Source organism: Chironomus tepperi, unplaced genomic scaffold, assembly GCF_022539635.2.
Source record: "Chironomus tepperi strain 1889 unplaced genomic scaffold, CSIRO-AGI_Ctep_v1 contig_217, whole genome shotgun sequence".
NCBI classification, from domain to species: Eukaryota; Metazoa; Arthropoda; class Insecta; order Diptera; family Chironomidae; genus Chironomus; species Chironomus tepperi.
Window position 1 is genome coordinate 1464362 of NW_027226339.1, and position 22859 is coordinate 1487220.

The 22859-nt window shown below is 31.3% G+C and overlaps 1 protein-coding gene across 1 annotated transcript; it reads right to left on the bottom strand.

The window, feature by feature from the left end:
* Nucleotides 1-594: 594 nt before the first annotated feature.
* LOC139090206 (uncharacterized) lies at nt 595-21252 on the bottom strand. The gene is made up of 2 exons (XM_070639947.1): nt 19343-21252; nt 595-2255 (listed from the first exon to the last, which is right to left on the bottom strand). The coding sequence occupies exons 1-2, from the start codon at nt 20037-20039 to the stop codon at nt 1192-1194; spliced, it is 1761 nt and encodes a 586-aa protein (XP_070496048.1). The 5' UTR covers nt 20040-21252; the 3' UTR covers nt 595-1191.
* Nucleotides 21253-22859: the final 1607 nt, after the last annotated feature.

Below are 22859 nucleotides of genomic sequence, written 5' to 3' on the forward strand. Positions count from 1 at the left end.
GAATGATGAACTAAGATATTTAAAAATTTATTATTAGACTTTACAATGTGTGGTTATGGAAGATTTAATTACTGTCATTATTGACAGTAATGATGATTTAACATGATCGCTTGGCTACTTTGATTTCATTGAAAATTGTTAAATTAATTGTTTGAAATTTAACTGATTTTTCAGAATTGAAAAATACATTTTAACGAAGTTTAACTGACAAAATTTTGAAATTAAAATTTTAAGGTTAAAAATTCTCAGAAAATTTATCAATTTTTAGGTTAGGCGAAACTTTCAAATTTGATAAATTACATTTAACGAAGATTTAACGACAAAACTTTGAAATTTGACGAAATTTTCAAATCAAATTTTTACGTTAAAATTCTCAAAACTAAACTAATTTTTTGAAATCAAACGAATTTTTTAAATTTGAAAAAATTCATTTAACGGAAGTTTAACGACAAAATTTTGAAATTTAACGAATCTTTCAAATCAAATTTATACAAATTCTCGAAATGAAACTAATCTTTTGAAATTTAACGGACATTTTAAATTTGAAAAAAAATTCGTTAGAATTCTCAAAACAAAATCAAAGTATCCACAATCTGAAGACCTAAAATGAACTGATTACTGGAAAGAAAATAACGATAATAATAAAATATAAACATTTATACAATATCATATAATTGTGTCAATCTACTAATTAATTGTAACAATCAATTAATCATGTGTGTAAATCGTCAACTCTTAAAACAACAATAATTAAGCTGATGGATCATTTCATGTCAATTCACATAAAAAAGTATGTTTAATTCCAATTTTTAACCTCAACCCATCAATGCTTACTCAGACTAAAATAATAGCGCGCTTCAATATAATTTTTTATGGTACAAAATTAAACTTTTAAAGTCGATGATGCCATTAAAGTAGGCAGTAACTTTATATATTATTAAATAAGTATTTTACTTATCTTTTTTACCCAATTTTATGCTTTCATTTAATTATATCTATTTTATTACATATCCCATAATGGACACATTTGTGATGTCTATGAACTCTGGACATAAAATTTAGACTTTTTTTTGTGACTATTCAAAAGAATTTTGACACTAAAAATTCCTCTCACGTACAATAAAGTCAACACCTTAAATAATTATTTATGCTTCATTCCCTAAAAATGATATTTTCAATAATAATAATAATTTATCTTCGTGGCTTTCCAAATGTGCCCGTTGAACCAGCTGACATTTCACGATTACGTCTTAATGTTGAATCATCATTTATATCCAATGCTGATACCATTTGAATTATTTCACGTTCTTTCTTCATATCTGGTGGATTAAATTGGAGACTGGCCAATGATCCATGACTACGTGATCGATGCTCTTGACGTATGGAATAACTAAATGCACGTTCATTTAAATGACCCTTTCGTCTGTAAATTCCCGTACCGCAAGGCGATTCAGCACCTGAATTTCCAGAGTCATCGAGTGCAGCTGTTGATTGTGCTAATTTTCTACTTCTATTGCTTAGTCCTTGAGGTGATTCCGTTCTGTGCATCATATTTGGATTTGTTGCTGAAGGTGGTGGATAGAACATTGGAGGCACAATTGGCATGGCAACTGGAATCATTTTATCCTTTTTATTCTTCTTTTTGCCTTTCATTGACTGTATTGTCGCATATTGAGGTGGTAGCATGAGTTGCATTTGTTGCATCTGTTGCATTTGCTGCATTTGTGGCATTTGCATCATTTGATGTGGTGGAGGATTTCCTCTATGATGACCAATTGTATGAAATCGTCCATTCATTTGTGGATGTGGCATTGGCATCATTGGAGCCATTGGATTTCCCATTATATGAGGATTTGGCGGACCGTACATCATATGAGGTGGATGTGGTGGTGGACCTCGACCAACAGGATGTATTGGACGCGGTCTTATAAGAGTTCCTGATAAACTTTGACTTCCGACTGATTTTGATGATGACTTTTTACTTTCCTTCTTCTTTTTTATTAGCTCTTCTTTTGGTGGTGGCGGTACAGGAATTGGTGCAGTAATTTGCCGTTGACGACTTGGACGACCTAAAGTGGATGTTCCATTAACAACACCATTTGAATAAAAGTCATAATGATTCTCTCCATTCTGTAGTCCATTAACTCCATTTAATTGCTCATGCGAACCCGTCCAAATTTTGTGATTCTCATCTCCATTATATAAAGAGCTTTCACCATCATCTGTGACATCCAAATCTGCGCTACTAGCATACACTAAAGAAATAGACAAAAGAAGTAAAATTGTTAATGAAATTGAAACTATTACATTGATTATCAATAATAAATGTGAATAGAAATTTACTTCCATTGCATGATCAACAACAAAAGATCGCATAACAAAAGGAATATGCTCAATAAAAATTTAATTTATTTCTAATTTGGGTATAAATGACAAGATGGTGTGCATGTGATGGTCAATTGATTTTCATTTCTTTTGATAATTTAATAAACAACAAAATTTTTGATTAGCATTTGTTTTGATTTATGTAAATTTATTTTGATAATCGGATATTGAATTTTGGAAGTGAAAAGTTTTGAGATTCGAATGATAAAAATTTGAATTTCGAAAGTTAAACATTTGAATTTTGAAGATTAAAAATTCAAATTTTGAAAGTTTAAAGTTCAAAGATGAATTTCAATAATTACAAATTCATGGTTCAAAACTTGAAATTTCAAATTTTTGAAAGTCGTAAATTGAAATTTTGAAAATTGAAAACTCAAATTTTGAAAAATGGAAATTTAAAATTTAAAAGTTGAAAATTCAGATTTTCGAAAGATGAAAGTTTAATTTTTAAATTTAATGTCAAAAGTCAAAATTTTTAATTTCAAAAGTAGAAAATTCAAATTCCGAAAGTTCAAGATTCAAATTTTGAGATTTAAAAATTCAAATTTTGAATGTTGAGTAATAAAATATCTGAAGTTGAAAATTCAAATTTTTAAAATAGAAAATAAAAATTTAAATTTTGAAAATTAATTTTCAACATGTTAGATTCGAATTTTGAAGTTTGAAAAATTAAATTTAAAAATATGAAAATTTGCGTTTCGAAACTAAGATACCTTTGAAAATAGCCATAATTCAGAAATAAATTGCTCGTTAAAATCTTAAATAAATCCTAGAAAATATTCCATAATTCAAAAAACGTCAATAAAACAAGTTATTAAGCGGAATAAAGAACATAAAAGTGTCAAAGATTGTTAGTAAGCTTTCATGTTTTTCGTAATGTCAATACATTATTTACATATTTATGCGATTTCCATTAAACATTCCGTTGTATTATTTTGTATATTTACAAAGGCGCAGCAGAAAAAAATATTTTCACACGATGACATAAAAAAAAGGCAGAATGAATGTGATGATGTTAAGCAAATTATAAATTTTTGGAACGTGCTTCACGTGGCTGCCATCAAAGATTGTTGATGGTAAAGAAAAGCATACAAGAAATTTTTTTCACTTCTCTGAATGAGTCCACTTCAGGCCAGAGATTAACGGTTAATTTTCATCATTTTATCTCTCTATCTCACTCTCTTATCCACTCACTCTTCATAACTTTTTTTTTTGCTTACTTCTTTCAGTTTCATTCTGGTTTCTTTTTCTTTATTCATAAAATTGTAATGTGTTTCCAGCATTATGTATACATAATATTCACAATAAGACTTGGTAGACAACAATTCGAGTTATTAAGCCCAACATTCCAATATAACATTCTTTTTGTTCATACACTAATATGAATTTTTCGAAAATGAAATATCATTGCATTTCACCTGTTTATTTTCGATTGATCTACATACTTTGAATGGATTTTTATTTTTTTGGTTGTTGCGGTACTTTTAGTGCTAATTGTACATTTCATTAAGCATTTTTACAATAAACACATATAATTCAGTCCACATTACATCGACCGCTGGGGTTACTATGATATGCTTAAATACTACTAATGCTATGGCCATTAGTAAGATAAATGGAAAGTTGTAAAATTAAAATTAATTCACATTATTAGTTTTCGATTATTTTTCCCTTTCATCTATTGAACTTGAAAATGCTTGAGTGACTGATTTATTGCAACGTTTCAAAGTCATTAAAACTTGAAGCAATTATGAACGCATGCAAATTGCTTTTAAATGAATATTTTGTTTCTAACGGTCATTTTGAATTCAAATAATATTCATTTCATCATAGTTACTTGCCCCTTGATTACAAGATTTTCAGTCTTTTAAAGAATTCCGAAGAGTAAACATTGCTTTTACTACATCTTGCTGAAAAACTGTTATTTAAATTAGTGCTTTGTATAAAATTAACAATTCACAGCATCAATCGGCTGAGAACTACAAAATTTAAATAGATTAATGGTATTACATCAACAAATAAGAATATTCAGTACAAATTTTTCAACAAAACCAGAGAAATCACCCAAAGTGACCTAGAAAACCCACAAGTTCGTCATTATAGCTTTAAAATACAATTATGTGCTGCTCAATATGCCGCCTATAATACCAAAATTGACGAAGTCAACCAATACACATTTCCATTGTATATTAAAAGTTTTTCTAGGTTAATTAAACTTGCTAATTTATGAAAATAGATTAATGAAATATACATGCATGTTTAGAGAATGTCTCAAATTGGAAGTACATTCCATTGACTACCATCATATTAAAATAATTTATTGCTCCTGTCTTAAATGTCATTAACAAAACATGCATTTAAGATTTACATGTAAATATTCTCTAATTCTATCATAGTGTGACACCCTGTAAGATGTAAATTATTTCGGGTGAGTGTGTGGCTTTCCATAACAAAGTTTACTTCTATTTTCTGGTCAATTAGCTTACTTGAGAGTTTTAAAAATTTATAACAAATACTTTTTAGGAATCAAAGAAATTTTATGGAACTGCAGAAGCAAGAAAACATCGAAATTAATGACTATAACTTGTGCAAAATAAGCACAACGGTACCAAACAAAATTCTTCTTCTATTTTTAGTAAAAAATTATTATTAAACCTCACACATTGTTATTCTCTGTTTTGTAATTCACTGTTGGATTCTTCTTTAAATATTATTGAGTATGATTTTAGCTTAAAAATATGCGAAAATACTTGAATTATTGAAAGACTCAACGTGAAGTTTTCGAGAAATTTTTTTTAAGAATACCTTTTTGTTCTCTTCCATAAATATCATAAAACTGAGACGCAGATCGAATGATGTATAAGCAAGTTCATTTGCATATGAATACATGAGACTCACTTGTATGTTATAAGGTGTTTTATATCATAATGAATTGACACTTGGAATTTACATAACACAAAAAGGTTAGGAATTTTCACAATGTGAACTTTATGGATGGTGGAATTCCAGCTATAAAATGGTGCGATTTTAATAATAAATATTGAGAGATTTAATTTAGAAGTACCCCTCTGAGAAATTAGCAAAGGTTCCTTTGAGCTTATAATGACCGAATTTATAATATTGCAATTTAAGTCAAATATGGATCGTTATCAATTTATTCCAAAGAATCAGAATGACTTAGGTTGACAGAATGACTAAGAGTCTCAGTACCTAATGCAATGTCGACCCTGCGATCATTGGTTAGAGCTTCAACAGGAGAAACTTTTCATTTGTCCTTTTTCAAATCATGGAGTTGAAATGTGGTTTACAATCCTTGATATGTATGCTTACATGTAGTAATGTCATCAAAGGAGAAGTTCTTATCCCATTTTAAACTGTAGGTCTACAGAGTGCAGAGGTCTGGCGCACCCTCACTTATTAAGAAATTGTCAACCGCAAATCGCCTCAATTAAATCTCTGATCCAGAATGATCTGAATAGTCAAAAGGTACATTTTTTCAAGGACGACTAATTGTCATTCAATCTCAGCACTGCTCATATAATCTTATACATTTCCAAAACCAAACATTCAACAAACACTTTACCCACTTCCGTCCACACAATTCTCTTTCATTTAAATCCGTTTCCAATTCATTGCATTTAGTAAATCAAACTATTTCTTTATAGGCAGTAATTAACTGCTTATTTTGGATACTATATCAGGCATCGTGACAAGTAAAAATTTGTCAAGCCATTTGTATTAATAAAGTTGAGGCTTTAAAAATACTATTAACGCTTACTTAAGCCAAAGATTAAATTGATATCCATTTTACAACGTCACTAAGCCACTTATGCTTATCTATTTTCTTAATTACGCATTTTTAATGAAAATATAGAGGAACATTAAAATACTTAAGAACAATGTCAGTCGTTTCACAGAAATAATGAGCAGCACTAACACTAATAGCTGAAGAATTTTATTAAGTTCTTGCAAAATGCAAATTTAAGCTTAAAAATCCTTGACTTTTACTAGTCATTGACTGTGAATTTTTAGAATTTTTTTTCCGATTTCATGACGACTGGCAGTTAAACTTGAACACAGCAAGAAGGATTTTAAGCGCAAAAAAATCGCATGTTAATGCAAATTGGCATGGAAACAGCAAGTTTCCATAATTAACTTAACTATTTTTATTATCATCTGAAATTTTTGTGCTTATGTCATAAAATACTTTTTTCATTAAGAATGTATATTCAGTGAGAACAACAACAATGTTGAGATTCTTGTATTTTTTCCCAACTCGATCGAGAGTTGCCACTCCATTATTGGAATTCTCAGTTTTTCCTTCAGAATCACAATATATATAGAAATACTTTTAACTTGAATTGTATATTATATGAGGTGTGCTAGTGGATGCTTGCTTTAAAATGAAATACAAGGCTAAATGGGTAATGTTCTATACATTTTTTTCAAAGATCAAGCATGGAATTTCTAGAAATTCTGTTGCAAATTGAACTATATTGAGATTTGTCCGGATTCCATAAGAACTTAATAGATGCAAGATCAATCATTTAGAGGTCGATAACTAAAGCAGTCAAAGATTCGCGGAACTCTAAGAGCCATTTAGAACACGATTCTCCATTTCTGACTTGATGGATGAATGAACAACTCAGAATCTATTTCTTAGATTTTGGCATGGCTCTATACCAGTGTTGTCTAAATTGTGTGCAGCCGAAATTGTTTGGAAATGCCATGAACTGCATGTTGTGTGTAGTTTCGGATGTGGTTTACCACCAAGGTGTGCCATGGACAACACTGTTCTATACCTTACTAATTGTTCTATTCCACTGTTTAGTATGATTCCATTAGGCTGCTCAAGTGATCAGCAATAGATTCAGGTGGAAGGCCTTTTGTAATAACCTAGACTCCAAGTCGGAGCATGGTTCGAATAAGTAAGTAAGTATTGCTTGGCATGATTCCACTAAGCTGCTCGAAAAGCGAAATTATACCGAACCATGCCATACCAGAGAAATTGGCAACTGCATAAGCATTTAGTATATTACATTACAGTTTTGCAGCGATTTCAATGAAAGTAAAGGATGGCGAACACATGGCTTTAAGTCAAACTGGTTTAATAAATATGGTTTTAGTCATCAAGTGAGACAAATACCTCACAATTCTCCCATTTCCATTGGCACACACTGGACAACTTAACAATACACATGAAAAAAATGTAATAATAGTACACCAAAATAAGTTGCGGCATGAAGGTTCGTTTGTTCAATAAAATAGCATTACAATGGCTTATAAAAAAGTCAGAAATAAGAATACGAACAGGCTGTTGCAATACTGCTCTGTCTGACGAATAATTTTCCTTTTTTTCTATTATTTTATTTTTCATCTCTCAATTCAGCCATTTATTATTAGTCAACCTTGATTCTATCATTCGCGCTTGATCACAAACAATTTCAAAGTTCGATTTCTTCTGACAAAAAAAGTCAGTTGCATAACAAATTAAATAGACTTTTTGGTATTTCATTGGACGTGTGAAAAATCTAGTTGAAATTGAAGACAGCAAAAAATCACGTTTGGGTTTAATTTGAGGCATGAAATTATCAACGAGCATTTTTTTGGGTAGGAATTGAAATCTGCCTATAGATATGTGGTGGACAACTTGTGTGGTGTGGCATGGAAATGCCATGAAACGAATGCTTTGTGTTCTAGTCGGATTCGGGTGCTCTAGTCGGATTCGGGCAAGATTCGGGTGGTTCTAGACTAGAAGCTAGACTAGAAGTTCTAGTCGGATTCGTGTGTTTCTAGTCAGATTCGGGTGCTTTTTCGCTGTTTCTAGTCACATCAACTAAGTTTGTGTATTCGCGACATACAAATTGTAACTAGGTGCATTGCAACTGTTTGCCACGGCCATGCCACTGTGCAGAGGTGGTTGTCATTTTTGACAAACCATCAAAAAAAAGTTTGTCCTCTTCGGTTTCAGTCGAGGCTCACTACCAAGGTGTGCCACAAAAACTAAAAGGTTCCCAACCACTGCCTATAGATTATAAGATGGCAACAAAACAAAGAATCGTGATTTTTTTGGATATTACAAATAAATTTCATAACATTCAGCCTGCACACTTGTCATCAATTTTTTGTGGGCATTGGATGCGATGTCACGTCACTCAATCAAATTTGATGATGTTCATAAAAATAAACATAAAGACTTACACTTAACTATTGTCTAATTTCAGTAATGTCTTTATGTCTACAATATAAAATTTATGTGTCGAAATTGCCTCTTTGGATGTGTGGGACAACTTAATAGACTTTGCAAATGTCTCGATACCCCGCTTAACTATTAATGCACAAAACATTTAGCAACTATTTTTTTGACGATTTCGTCTTAGACGTGAAGGACAACAAATCAATTACGCGGTGGAGGAATAATTAATTTAATAAATGTAGACATGTGGCTGTACAGCAAAGCACATGGCATTCACTGTCTGCTAAGTTTTTTTTAATGCTCAATTATCAGGCACATAAAATTAGTTAAGTGTCAGTAATTGTGTAGAATATAATTAACTTTAATTTCTTGAAATCAAAACAAGATCACAAGCAGTATGTCAGGTGGCATATTTTAAAGTTCCATGACTTTATGCCTCATTTATGTGCATAGATTATTTTATTGCCGCATTATTCTGTTCATATTCATTATTACAAGATACGTGTGTTGCTTTTCAAAATTATTAGACATGTATGAGAAGAAATCGACACAGTCAGTAGCTGGTAAATTATGAAGAGATGATGGATAATGATCTTGATTCTCTAATCGAATTTTGATGAATGTGAGTTCTCATTTGAATGTAAATTATCTCAAATTTGGTTTAGCAATTTTTTACTATCTGCCCGGGAAAATTTGGTTATGATTATTATATTGGAACGAATTGGAACTAAGTAGTTCTTGCTGTGAAATTTGTGGTGGTTATCTTAATTTTTATCTAGATTACTTGACGAGTTTTGTGTGTCAAATTATGTGAAAATTATATTAGAAATTACTTTGGATATTCTTGGGTTCATGAATGATGTCTAATGCTTTTGTATGAGGCAGTGAAAAATAGACTCTGTATCTTTCCTTGCTTTCCGGTAAGTAACAAGTTAGTACTGAACAGACATCGAAATTGGCTAGAAATTTATATGAAGTCGAGACAACTTTTCCATTCAAATTCTGAGCCTACTTCGAACTCCGGCATAGAAGCTTAAAACTCAAGGAAAGAAATGAGTAATTTTATCACAGCATGAGTTTCTCGGAATAAAGTGGAATCTTGAGTTTCGAACAGTATGCAGCTGAGTGGTTTGCCGATAACCGAATAGTTGTGCAACTCGTTCGTGAAAACGTAAGTTCGATTCGCAACAGAGACAGCCATCTCTCAATCATCACAAAAATTGTTATCAATATTTAAGGATTGCAAAGAACTCATATCAAAGAAACTGTCAATCGAGATAGTATTGCAATTGGAATTGAGAATTGGAAACCCTAACAGGCAAATATAATGCTTTCATGGTACAGAAATACCACTACGACACCTTAAAGCGGTTTTTTTGTTCGTTAGGAAAAGCGATAGCCAACGACAGAGCAAGTTTTAAGTGACATCTATGGGAGGTCATATATTACATTTAGTATGTACAGTCAGCGAAGTAATTAAGTAAGTATGACAAGGATTCGTACAATGCTTACAATGTTACACTAGATTATAGTCAATAATTTGTAGAGATTCAATTTTATTAAGGGAAGATATCCTAAGCTAGCTGAAAAATGAGCTATTTAAAAAGACACAATTTTAAAAAGAATTCAATTTCCCTTAATTAACATAACTTCTTCGAATCTCTACCAAAATAGATCTTTTATAGACATAAAACCTACAAAAAATGTTTATGTCTTATTAATTAAATTCCACTGACTGCAGAAAAATTCTTTGTGAAACTTAATTTAATGAATTAAATTTTCCTGTTTATTCACAAACCTCCGAGTCAGCAACATTAACTGAATTGTTTATTAAATGAACAAGTAAATTGTAGTTTAAGTCGTTCAACCTTTTTTCACATTTTTTTGTCATTGGTCTCGTATTTATGCTGTATTTTTCATGTCACAAATTCATGTCATTCCATTTTCGATGTGAGTAAAAGTTTTTTTCATACTTTAAAGCGTCAAATTTAGGAAATTTAAAATTTTTTTGTGCTTCATTTCCAATTAGACAGACTTCCTCGATAATACAGTGCACATATGTGCATGTTAGAAAATTGCCAGCTTTCTTTTTACACAAAAAATCGTTACATAAAAATATTTATGGAAGCAATGACTGAGGTAGAAAGTGAATTAATTTAGTTCCAATTGCAATTTTCTTACCCTCAAGTGATAGAACTAATAGGAAATGGATGTCTGCAGCTGGTTTGACTTAAGATACAGACTTTCAAGATTTACAGTAAAAAGTTCAAAGCTTTTGAGTTCATTTGCGGCATTTTTACATTGTTCGTCGTTACACCGCTTTGTCTGTGAATGTTGCAGAGTTTGGATCTTGGTGTTGTCTTGGTTTTTGTATTGACAGAGGATGTTGAAACATCCAGAGACTCTTGCTTTAATAATTCAGTGAAAATTTTAATCAAATTCTTTACCTGAACTAACTGTATATTGGTAAATAACTGTACCAAATCCCTAGAATAACACTCTACTTGAAAATGTCACAAAAAGTGATCGTAAGCCATCGTGATTCCAGCATAAAGAAGAATTTGGTCAAATCAGACTCGAAGTCAGAGTTACGCCTGACTATGGACACTTTTTCTCACCTTTTTACGCAATATGCTTTAATTTCTATAAGAATTTAAGCATAAATGCAACCAAATCATCTAAATTGCCCAAAACATACAAATCTGCCTACCTTAATCACCTAAAATACAAGCGATCGAAGTCAACTCAGATTTTGTATGGAAAAGTCAACTAGAGTCGACTTTGAGCTCTGCTAAACATCAACTCTGTAATTCCATACAGTCTACTTCTCTCCAAACAATCCATTCACATTTTCGGTACAATTTTAATGCACAATTTAACGTGTTTATTGTGTATTTTATCACTCTCCACTGATCTTGACACATCAAATATAAATAGAAGCCACATTTAAGCTCCAATTTGAATATATTTGAATGAGAAAGAAAAAGCTTTATGGATCGTTAAGTATATTAAGTAAATATCTCACTCAATCATACAGCAGTCAGACAACAGATACATTTTGTGCACATCTGACACGCGCCTGTCACTCTTGTCAATTTAATGTTGTGCTGAGTATATTTGAAATTATCGGAATATTATGAAGATTTGCACTACATAACACTTTCCATTTAGTCATTTAACACTTTAAAAATTTGATCAGCAAATGCTGAACTCTATTTCTCATCATTTTCGGATGGGAATAAGGCATCAAACAGAAAGTTGAATTAAAATGAAATGAAAATTATGTCGTATGACTTTCTATCTATATCATTTCATATTAATGAGAGAGAAAACATTTTTTTTTCTTAATTTTATTACAATGTTGTTGTTGTTGCAATCTGTAAGAAGCCCTTCTTGTATTACAAATGTGCGCTACGTCGTGATCGTGGAAATGAAATTTCTTTTTTTTTATTATTTTCATTCATTTTTTTCTCCTTTTTATTTCGCATCCGATTTCTGTGAAACTTTTGATTTGATATTTTTTTATTTTGTGCTGTTTGTGACTCTAGGCAGACTATTAAAAATTTATTAGTGCACATTGTGCTTTAATTTAGTTTGGATACAATCTTTTGGAAAGTCATTGAACTTTTTATTGCTTTTTAAATCGCAAGTTTAATAAGTTATATAAATTACTATTGAAGAATGTGTATTCAAAGAGCCGTTTTGAGGCTGCACTTAAGGATCGTCAGTTAAACTCGTTTTAGGGTAAGGAGTAAATGTTCACGGAATACCCTAGGGGTATGTTCAAAAACACAGAAGGCACTAATCAAGTTTTATCATTAGACATGTCACTGCATGGCATATTAGCTATGTATTTCTTAAAGTAGAGCTCGAATTCAACCTCAATTTTACATGAAAAAGTCGACTAGACTCCATATAATATTTGAGTTCACTTCGAGCTCTGTCTTAAAGACATTCCCATTTATACCCGAATAGTAATCTAGCGAATATGTAAATCCAATTTTCTATTGCACCATTGGAATAGAACTGTCTTCAGATATTCCTTCCGCGCGGCAATGGGCCCTCGTGCGCCCCAGCCAAGGAAGTAAGTAAGTAGTATTGATTACGTCATTGAAAGTGTTCACTCTCAGAAAAGTTTGAGAATCTCTGCACTCATATTTTGCAAATCCCCAGCAATAACCAGACTCGAATAAAACTCAACATAATCTGAACATTGTCAAAGGCATACATTAAATAATTCCCACGTTTTATAAGGTCATCGACTTGTTCCTTAATTGTTCATTGTCTCAAATAGGATTTTCAGAGTCGGGAACTGAATTGTATTATGCAAAGATGCTCAGTTCCGTCACTGCATAAATTTTTCCATTAATATTGAAAGGGTAAGTGTTGGCAGCCTGTGCATACTAGTATGCCGACGAAATATTTTGGAAATGTCGAGAATCACATGCTGAGTACGGCTTTAGTTCTATATTTCCATCAAGGTATACCGTGAATCAAAAATGGCTTACTATCCCAAGGATCAAATTTTTTTAGAACTGCCATGAACCGTATTCCATGTGCGATTTTGGTCGAGACTTACCACCAAGGTGTGTCGCAAAAAGATTGCCCACCGCTGCTTAAGGGATTTACAACTCAATCGATTATACAACAGTCAAGTATTGATGTATGAGTAAAGTAACAAGCCTAGACTTTGACTTAATTTTAATAAAATCATTATTCAATTTAAATAATCATAACCAGACCATTCACCTTGAACTGCAGACAATGTTATAAAAACCATAATTAATATTAAGTACAGTAATAATCGAACAACATCCATTTCCTCAATATCTTTAACTCAGTAATAAAATGCACTAATTAGATTAAGCGCTTTTAACGCAAAATGAGGGTCAAATATATTCAAGAAAAAGAGCAAACATAATTTTAAATCAAGAATTCATACTTAATATAAAATGTGAGAAATTCCATTAAAGCTTCATTGTAAAACACAAGCTAGACATAGACTCGGAAAGAGACAATGGATGAATTAAAAAAAAATTTCTCATGAATTTGTTGACGTCGTTGCTAGACGTGGGCACTCGTGACCGACTGGCGGATTGAAAACTTAAGGGAATTTTTGAAAAAAGTTAATTTAATTAACCTTCCGGCGAATCGATCAATTTGGATTTTTGGCAGTCGCCTATCTATACCAAAGCTTAAACTGAAGGAATAGTTGAGTAGCAGATGTACAGACTGACGGACAGACAGACAGACAAAACGCGGACATTATCGTCCCTTTGGGTAAATGCTGCTAAAAATAAATCCAGATGAATCATAAAGGTTTTAAGCCAATTCGTTATGATAAGCATTTTGTAAGACACTAATTCGTTTGGCATAAAAATTGTGACATTTAATCTCTATTAGAAAAGAATGTATTGTTAAGCAATAAAAAGAGATCAACATAAAAGGTTAAGCAGAAATTGAAAAAAATAAGGCAATGGAGATAGTAAATAATTCTAGTTTACAGTTTTGCTATGAGCACGTTCTGCTTATAAAAAAAAGATCTGTGTGCATGAATTGACTACATGAATGCTATGCTATGATTCATGCTTTTTTGCGTTCTGTGCATTAAAACATTTCCTTGATTATTGTAATTTTGTGGTACGAATGTGCTTGTGAATTTTTTTTTATTATTTCTTTCCATTTCTTTGTTTAAACAATTTCGTATACAGTCATACACAGACATACAACCACATGAAGTAGATCAAATTATATTTTGACATAAGAGAATATAGTTATACACATGGGAATACAAGATTAAGAATGTGAGCATGTAAAGTAAATAATAAACATCCAATATTTATATAGGCTTCCGCTTATATAAGGCGCCAAGCTTTAGAACCACTAACAAATCCACCTTCAATGATCCCATTCATCTAGTATATAAATATAAATAAAGTAAGCAGCAGTACATGCATCATCGTAGGATATTGTCAATGAAAATATAGCTATGAATGAATATATTGTGTTACAGCCATACGTGCTCATTTTCTTGTTTACTTAAGCTTTATATTTTGTACACGAAAAATTCCAACCATGCTGACAGTCAGTGTTGTTATCTTGATGAATTAATTTGGGTTTGGTATATTCTGAAGCTGATTTATCTGTGATACGTAAACTATGACCTAGAAGGCTATTTTAAGAGATATATAGTCAGATCTGTCATAGGCTTTTTTAAGAGATATACAGTAAGATCTGTCATAGATCTTTAAGTTAGGCATTTTAAAATGTCTGATTTTAATCTGGATATCTGATTTACTCCATAATTAATTCAGTCATTAAAACAAAGCTTCAATTTTAGACCAATTGAGTGGTAGTTTGCCTGATACACACCCTACTGCACCCATAGCATATAAGAAGACTATTAAAGGAAGTTTAGGAGGTATAAAGACACCAATAAGGCAATCACGGATCCGAGTGGCTCTACATAGCCACAAAGCCAACGCCATATCGTCGACAGAATGTCAAAGTGTTCTGATAATGCCGTGATAGCTGTTTCTAATCGATTTGACGGTCAACAACCCTAACAAACAATGCATACTCAACTAAATGGGCATGATCTTGAGTATATTCAATCAGTACAATCGACAATGCTCAATTTTGTGAGGAAACTCAAAAATACGCTCCATGTCTGCTCGAGCAACAGCAATTTGTCACAACATACCACTATGGACGGACTTAAATCAACAACTCTGTTTTTCCAACTGACGAAGAACTTTCATTCATAAAGGAATTGATTATTCAAGCAATTATTTCTACTTAGCCTTTTATGATTGTGCTAAATTTTACCCATATTTGAGAGTCTTTCACTTGATTATTTACATGCATGATTTTTTTATTATAATTCCATACAGGTATTCAATTTACATACGATAGAAGCCACATAAACGCGGGAAGTTTTCTCAACATGCATACTTATGTAGATATACAATTTTTTAATCTTCTTTTATGCCAATTTATATGGCTGTTCATACAGCATGATTCATTCTCATGTTCGTGCTTAATCTTTAATTTCTTTTGTCTTTTCTTTTAACATGCTGGATAGACGATAAAAAGTGGAAAAGCCGAATTTAATGCTTAATAATTGAGATTTCTTCATCACTGAGTTTTAACATAATTATCACCGAAAGAAATCCAATAAATTCAATTTCTATTAACAGACACCAACATCTAGTCAGTCAGTCAGTCAGTCATGAGTTTCTAGTAAACACAATTGTTGTTGTTGCTGAAAAATCTGGCACATTGTATCGTGAGGAAATTATATGCGGAAAACAATTATAAATACACGATAATAACTTATTTTATGAAGCTTTTATTTTTGAGGAAATTGAGCAATAATGCATGAGTATAAATAAAGCTAAAAAGCATATTCAATGCTATGAATTAATGGAGTGGAAAATGCATTTCATCATCAATATGTTCAAGAAAAATTATTCAATGTACTTAGTAAGTACTTTACGAACAATTGAAGAATAGATCTCATGTATGGACTTGAAAAATAATTAAGGCATTGAAAGTCAATTTGAGGCCTTAAAGTTCACATGATAATTATTATGGAATATTAACGCATTAAAGTTATTGAACAGTGCTAATTACTAATATAAGTACCAAGTATCTGACCCTTTAGTTCAGTGGTAAGCTCCCACTTATTTTTCGCGGGAAACCTTGGTGGAAAGCCTCAAATAGAACTGCATACTGTTGCCATGATTTCCAGAAAATAAAGGATACCCACCACTGTTTTAGTCCATGTACCTAACAAGATTTCAACGAATATTTAAATTTTGAAAAAATGAGGAATTGTAGGGTTTTAAAATGAATTTTGTAGAAATTGAAGGGTTTTTGCAGAAATTTTCAAATTCTACAAAACCGTAAAAATTTTAAAAATAGCCGAACTACCTGAACAGACATAAAACATGCCCGAACATGCTCATGAGTATGTACAATTACATTGACTGAGGATATATGCTCATGAGTGCGGCCATTTAGGTAAGTTTCCCCGCTGTCTGTTTGGGTTAAAATCAATAAACGTAATTCTAGATAAATTTCAACTTAATCGATCCACAACTACTCAATACTTTGAAACTACACAGCACAGATAGGCATAAATACATCTACATTTACAGCGATAAACAAATGTGTCGAAAGCATAAACGAAACACAATAATTATAGTATTGATCCAAAAAGCGAAATCTTTTAATAAATGAGATCTAAATTAACACCCAATCAGCATAAGCTGCTTTTATATGAGAGTAATTCTTTGCATTAAGAAAATGACGTCATTCTCATTGTCTATAAGAGTTAAAAACCATTCCTATGTCTCTATTGTAGACATAATAAATTGATGTAATTTCTCTTCGTGATTTACTCTCGTATATATGCGTACACACCTTAGAATTGACTATACAGCGAAGGAATAAATATTTATTAGCTAACATAAACAGCATAGTTAAAGCCGATAGGCATTATTAGGACATTTAAAACATTCCAACATACATAATAATCACAATTATTGCGTAGATTTGTTAAATGCGTGTAATTGCAAAAAAAAATACTTTTTTCATGTCTTTCACTTTTGGGCGTGCGAAATACACATATATGGATGGTAAAATGAGAACATAACAGGAAACCGCGTATAAATATGATCAAATTACGATTTAATCATGTCGACAATTTAAAAAAGTTATTTAATTTAATCATCTCATCCTCCTGCCTACTAATCATGTGATGAAATCGGAAATTGTTTTGGTTACGTCTAGGGAAGTTCCTCAAATATTTTTCATCGAATTACTTCACTAAATGACTTTTAAGTCTTATTGTCAAGAATACAAAATAAGCAATTAACGATTTTAATGGCTTATCATCATTGCGCGCATTAAAGTCTTTTGATTTGCTTATTTTCTTTATGGATTTTTATTCCATTTAAAAAAATTTATTCCAAAGTCGTAAATAAGAGACGAAAAGTAAGAATGTCTGTATAGAATGGCGATTTAAGTCGACTTTAATGATTTAAAGCTTTTTGCTGTATAAAAATCTCATTTCATTCACATTCTAATGATGAGAGATTAGCTGGATGATGCAAGCAATTGTTTGATGCCTTTCGTTATTGTTCTTTATAGCATGTCGAGATGCAATCAAATGCAATTAATTCCCTTCATTCATTTAAGCCATTTTTCATTAGAAACCCTTCAAAAAAATATTTTGCATGACTTGAATTTCGCTTGATGATGATGATTGAGACAAGAAGCAAAATGAATAAAAAATTTCGTGATGATGTCATCAAGCAGTCAGTCAGTAACAGCTTTTATTTTTGCACTTTTGCCCTTGAAAATTTGATCTTTTCTTTATTTCGTTGTTTTTTTTTTTCGATACTTTTAAGAAGTAAATACGTATTATAATTATTGAACGATGAAAAGTAGTAATTGTGTGAGTCATACAGACTTAATGACAATTGTTGCAAAATCTCTCAAGTTTCTTACTTATTGAACTTTGGTTTTGAGTACTCGATAGATTTATTATACCTTACTAACTGCTTGAATTATTGTTAGACTTTTTTCTTGAGTTGTTTATTTATCTCTATAGAATTGAGATATTGCTTCCATTTTTAACATGAATGATTCACGAAATTTTCATCACTGTGTAATGTCTGTGTTTAAATACTCAATAGAAGTAGCTTTAAGTATTTATTGAATGAAGAAATTTTGGATTGAAAGAATTCATTGTTGCGAATTTTTATAGTTAAAACGTTTCTTTTTGGAACTGATCAGAAGTGATTATAACTTAGGTACAAGTTACGCCTTAAGTTAGTTTGGAATTTGAGTTTAATTCACATTTTTAAGTCATTTAAAGTTTGTTGAAAACTGAGAAATGATAAATTTTGCAATTTTAGTCAATTTTGATGCTGGATCTGGCACTGGATCTGTTAATTTGCTGAATTCTTGATCATATACCTTTGAAATATCAAAACTATAGCTAGAATTCGACTAAATTATTTGAAAAATTCAAAAATTTCAAATCAAAACAAATTGTAAACAAAGATCTTAACCTCAAACTAATTATATCCATCAAGAGTCCAAAAATTATGACATCAATCCATTCAGATCATAGCTCAGTCTAATTGAGTGCTAAATAGCATCTAGTTTAATAAAACAACAACACTGATTTCTACATTCACAGATTCTAATTATTCAAATTTTTAAATCTACAGCATCTAGCACGTTCCCAATAGCATCATTAATTGTTCTTTTCATCAGATTGTTTTGTTTTTCTTTGGGTGGCATTAATTATCTAATTGTTTTTGTGAGTCGATATATATCCACTGTTTTTTTCTTAACTTTCCGACTCAAGATCAATTGAAATAAATTAATTAAATCTCGTTTTACTTGTTCAATTCATTATAATTCCATTAACATGCAGTCACAGACATTAAGTAATTCATGCGTATTTAATTTTAATATTGACATAAAATCAATTTTTTTTTTCGATTTCCGTTATAACTTTGTAAGAAACACAGAAAGTAGTCATGTATGGCATAAAAAAGTATGTCTATAAAAAATCAGATCTGTTGCATGATTATATGAGAGAAGAAAATCAATTTTATATCATATGCACACGTAGTCAGCATGTCATGAAAGAGAAGTGATAATTAGTCCAATTAGCACTAGAATATAAAAATCTTTGTGGATGTGCGCTGGTACTAATATGTAGTAAGAATTGTTACTTACTGTTTTTAACAGTATAGGATTCATCGATTCCATTTCCATTTCCATTTGTTTGATGACGTCCCATACTGTTGAGTGTAGTGGTGCTTCCTGCACGTGATCTCCATCCGTTTGTTACTTCACCATTTGTCATTGTTGACTTTCCGCCTAAAGTTCCATAAACACTACCCGGCGTACTGCCATTTTCAATTTGTTTAGCATATGAATTATCAGCATAAGCATGAAAACAGCATCGGACTAGAGCATTTGCAGCTGCTTCACGTTTACAAATAAATGTATGACATTCTAAAACTTTAATGCCCGTCGTACGTCTTAAAATGGCCGCAAAAATTGGCGGATGTTGTGCACGTGGTGATCGAGCAAAGGGCGAATCAAGTGGTAAGAACTTGGGTTCCGGATGTGCATTACCACGTTCTGGAATTAATACTTGACGTACGGCTGCACAATAATGTAACGATTCAATTGGAAAGAATCTTGTGACTTGCTTTCGATTTTCATCAACATTTTCCAATAAAATTCCATTTGACCAAACACTCAGCCAACTATCAATTCCTTTAAGATTCTCGCCTGCACCTTCAATTGGATACAAACTACGCAATGGCTCTTGAATACCTTGCAATCCATCTTTGCTTTGACGCGGAACTGCACTCCCTAAATATAGCACACGACAACGACAAATGGGCGTTGAATCTGACATCATGGTGCTTTATTAATAGATTTATATTTGGGACTCAAAGGTTCTCTTTGGATATTTATTCAAAGCTATTTTTATTGATAAATCTAGCCTATCAATTTATATATATATGGTATGTAAGTCCTCTTTTCTTTTTTTATGTGTCTTTTATTTTCAACATATACACAAATGACACAAGTCCAACATTCCGATCACGTTCATCGATAATAAATTGAATTTTTATTTTATTTTATTCCTTCTTTTACACACTTTCTTTCTATTCACTTAACTTTTTTTTTTTATTTTTTGGTTGAAGATTATGGCCAGCACTAACACAAGCATAAAAGAACGAAGAAGAAACTAAAGTTGGCTAAACTTGTATTAACATTTTTACTTCTCTTACAATCTCTTTTTTCTTATTCTATATGTAACTTTTTTTTTTTCTCGTCGTCTTCTTATTCCACCTTCTTCTCGTGTATTCTTTTCTGTTCTTTCCTTCTTATTCCTCTTTTTTTCTTACTCGCTTGCTTGGCTTGTTGCTGCTGCTTTATCCCGTTTCTTGAGACTCTTTTTTTTTTTGCTTTTTTTTTTATTTTTTTCACATTTATATATAAATATGGATATACGGCATATGTATATAATATATAAAAAATGATGATTTTTCTTCTCTTTTCTGCTTTGCTTTCAGAATGGAGACTTTCAAGTTCTTCTTTTTTTTAGGTCTTTTTAACTCTTCTTCTGTGTGACTTTTTTTTTTTTGAACAGATTTTTTTATATCAGAATCTTCTTTTTATGTTCGGACGATGAATTTTGCGCACTAAATGCTCCTTAGTTGCAAAATTTACAAAAACCGTATAAAATATGTCTGACTACACGATCTTTCCGCGAATAATAATCGATTCTTAATTTAATACCACGTCAATATATAAATTTTTTTTTTATTTCACTTCTTTTCTTAATTTCTTTGCCTTATTTTACTTAATTTTTATCTATTTTTTTGCACAGAGAATAACACACAAATTCGTTACACTTCCCAGACTCGACCTCTTTCTTTTTTTGCTCTTTGATAATTTTTTTTTATTATTATTATTATTTTCCTTCTTCTTTACTTTTCATTCCACATTGGAATTTTTCTCATTTTCTCTGCATGGGAAAAATTTAATATGGATATGTGAAAAATTGCACGACTTTACACGGCACAGGTTGACTCAAGAATGGATTTTTAATGAATCGCTGCTTAAAGCTGTGAATGTGAACTGTATGAAGTTGAGAAATGTTGCTGAGCAAGTTTTCAAAATCTCCAAGACACCTTTACTCTCCATCCACGAGTGCTGTATACTTATTCATAAGAAACTTCGGCTTTTATGCTTGTGTACGTAAGTTGTGCATTTCTAGACGATCGTGGGCTCGATTAATGCTTAAGACACACAAATACACTTGCGATTATGTATCGACACATTGAAACAGGTAAACTCAACAGGTATCTTTACATTGTGCATGTATTTACCATAAATATTTACCGTGGAATCTTCAAACTGATTAGAAATTTTTCGCATTTTTTCAATTATTTCATTCGCCCGTGATTATTTGTTGAATTATTTTGTAATACTTTTGAGTAAATTTTTCATAATCTATGTAACTAGATCAACATTTTTGCACAACAAGCTTATCATTGCAATTATTTCAAGAAATGGGAGCACTGATGATCATCTACATGTGTGGGTGTAGAGAGAAATGATTAAATTCCTTTACATTTTGCAAAAAAAAAAATCTTGTTTTACCTGCCATTCAGTAACAGTTGTTTTGTAATAACATAAAATGCACTTTGCGTCCATCAATGCCACCCAATAAACTAAATAATAAATAAATAAATTAATCGTTTTGAAATAAAATGAAAGTGTGAATGGAAAGTGCATATCAATAGCCCTGAAAAAAACGGCAGCATATCGTTTCAAAATTCTTTTTTGAGAGACGGCATTCACTGTGCGAATCCGTAATTCAAATTTTTTCGTCATATTTAGATTGATTTTCCTTTCTTCGAAGCCGTAGACAATGTAATTTTTGCGAATATGTCATATAATGGTCAATTGTTGACTGAGCACCTGTTTTTCCATTTATATTGTTGCTGTGAATATTGGAAGGAATGTTGAATGTTAATTTAAATTGAATATTTCTTACCTTTTTTTGGCGATGTTTATTGCTTGAACTTTCAAATCAAAATGATTTGTTTACGAAATTTTTGATCCTTTTATAGTCGAAATTTCCCGCCAAAAATTCCAACCTTTGTTTACCTTTTTTAATTTCTAAGTTCCTAATGCTTATGACCATAACAAATCACATCTACAACTCCAATTAGTCATCAATTTGTAGCAAAGATAATAGCTTCTAATATGTCAACTAATTAAGCTTACATATTTGTCATATTGAGTAGGTTTAATGGAAATGTGCTAAAATTTGTTTATTAATGAAGAGAGAAAAATTAAATAGGCTGGAAGAAGAATGTTGGCGTGTATCTGAAATGAAACTTAAAACTAGAAACAAAATTGAGGACATGAATATTTTAAGTGCTTACCCGGATTCCCTCAATTTTGAAGTAAATTATTGTAAACAAAAACACAAAATTTGATTTAGTTCATTGACTAATTTTTGTGGATTGCATGCACAACATCAACATGTCGCTTATTATAGCTATTTACATGCATTGATACACTTCATTGCAAAATCAAATCAATAAAGTAGCTCTCTTTAAAGTCATAAAAATTTTGCATTTCATGCAGCGTACAATTTCATCATATTTAGTGCTGTAACCACACGAAATACAGAAAAGTCAAGTGATCAGAAGTCTTG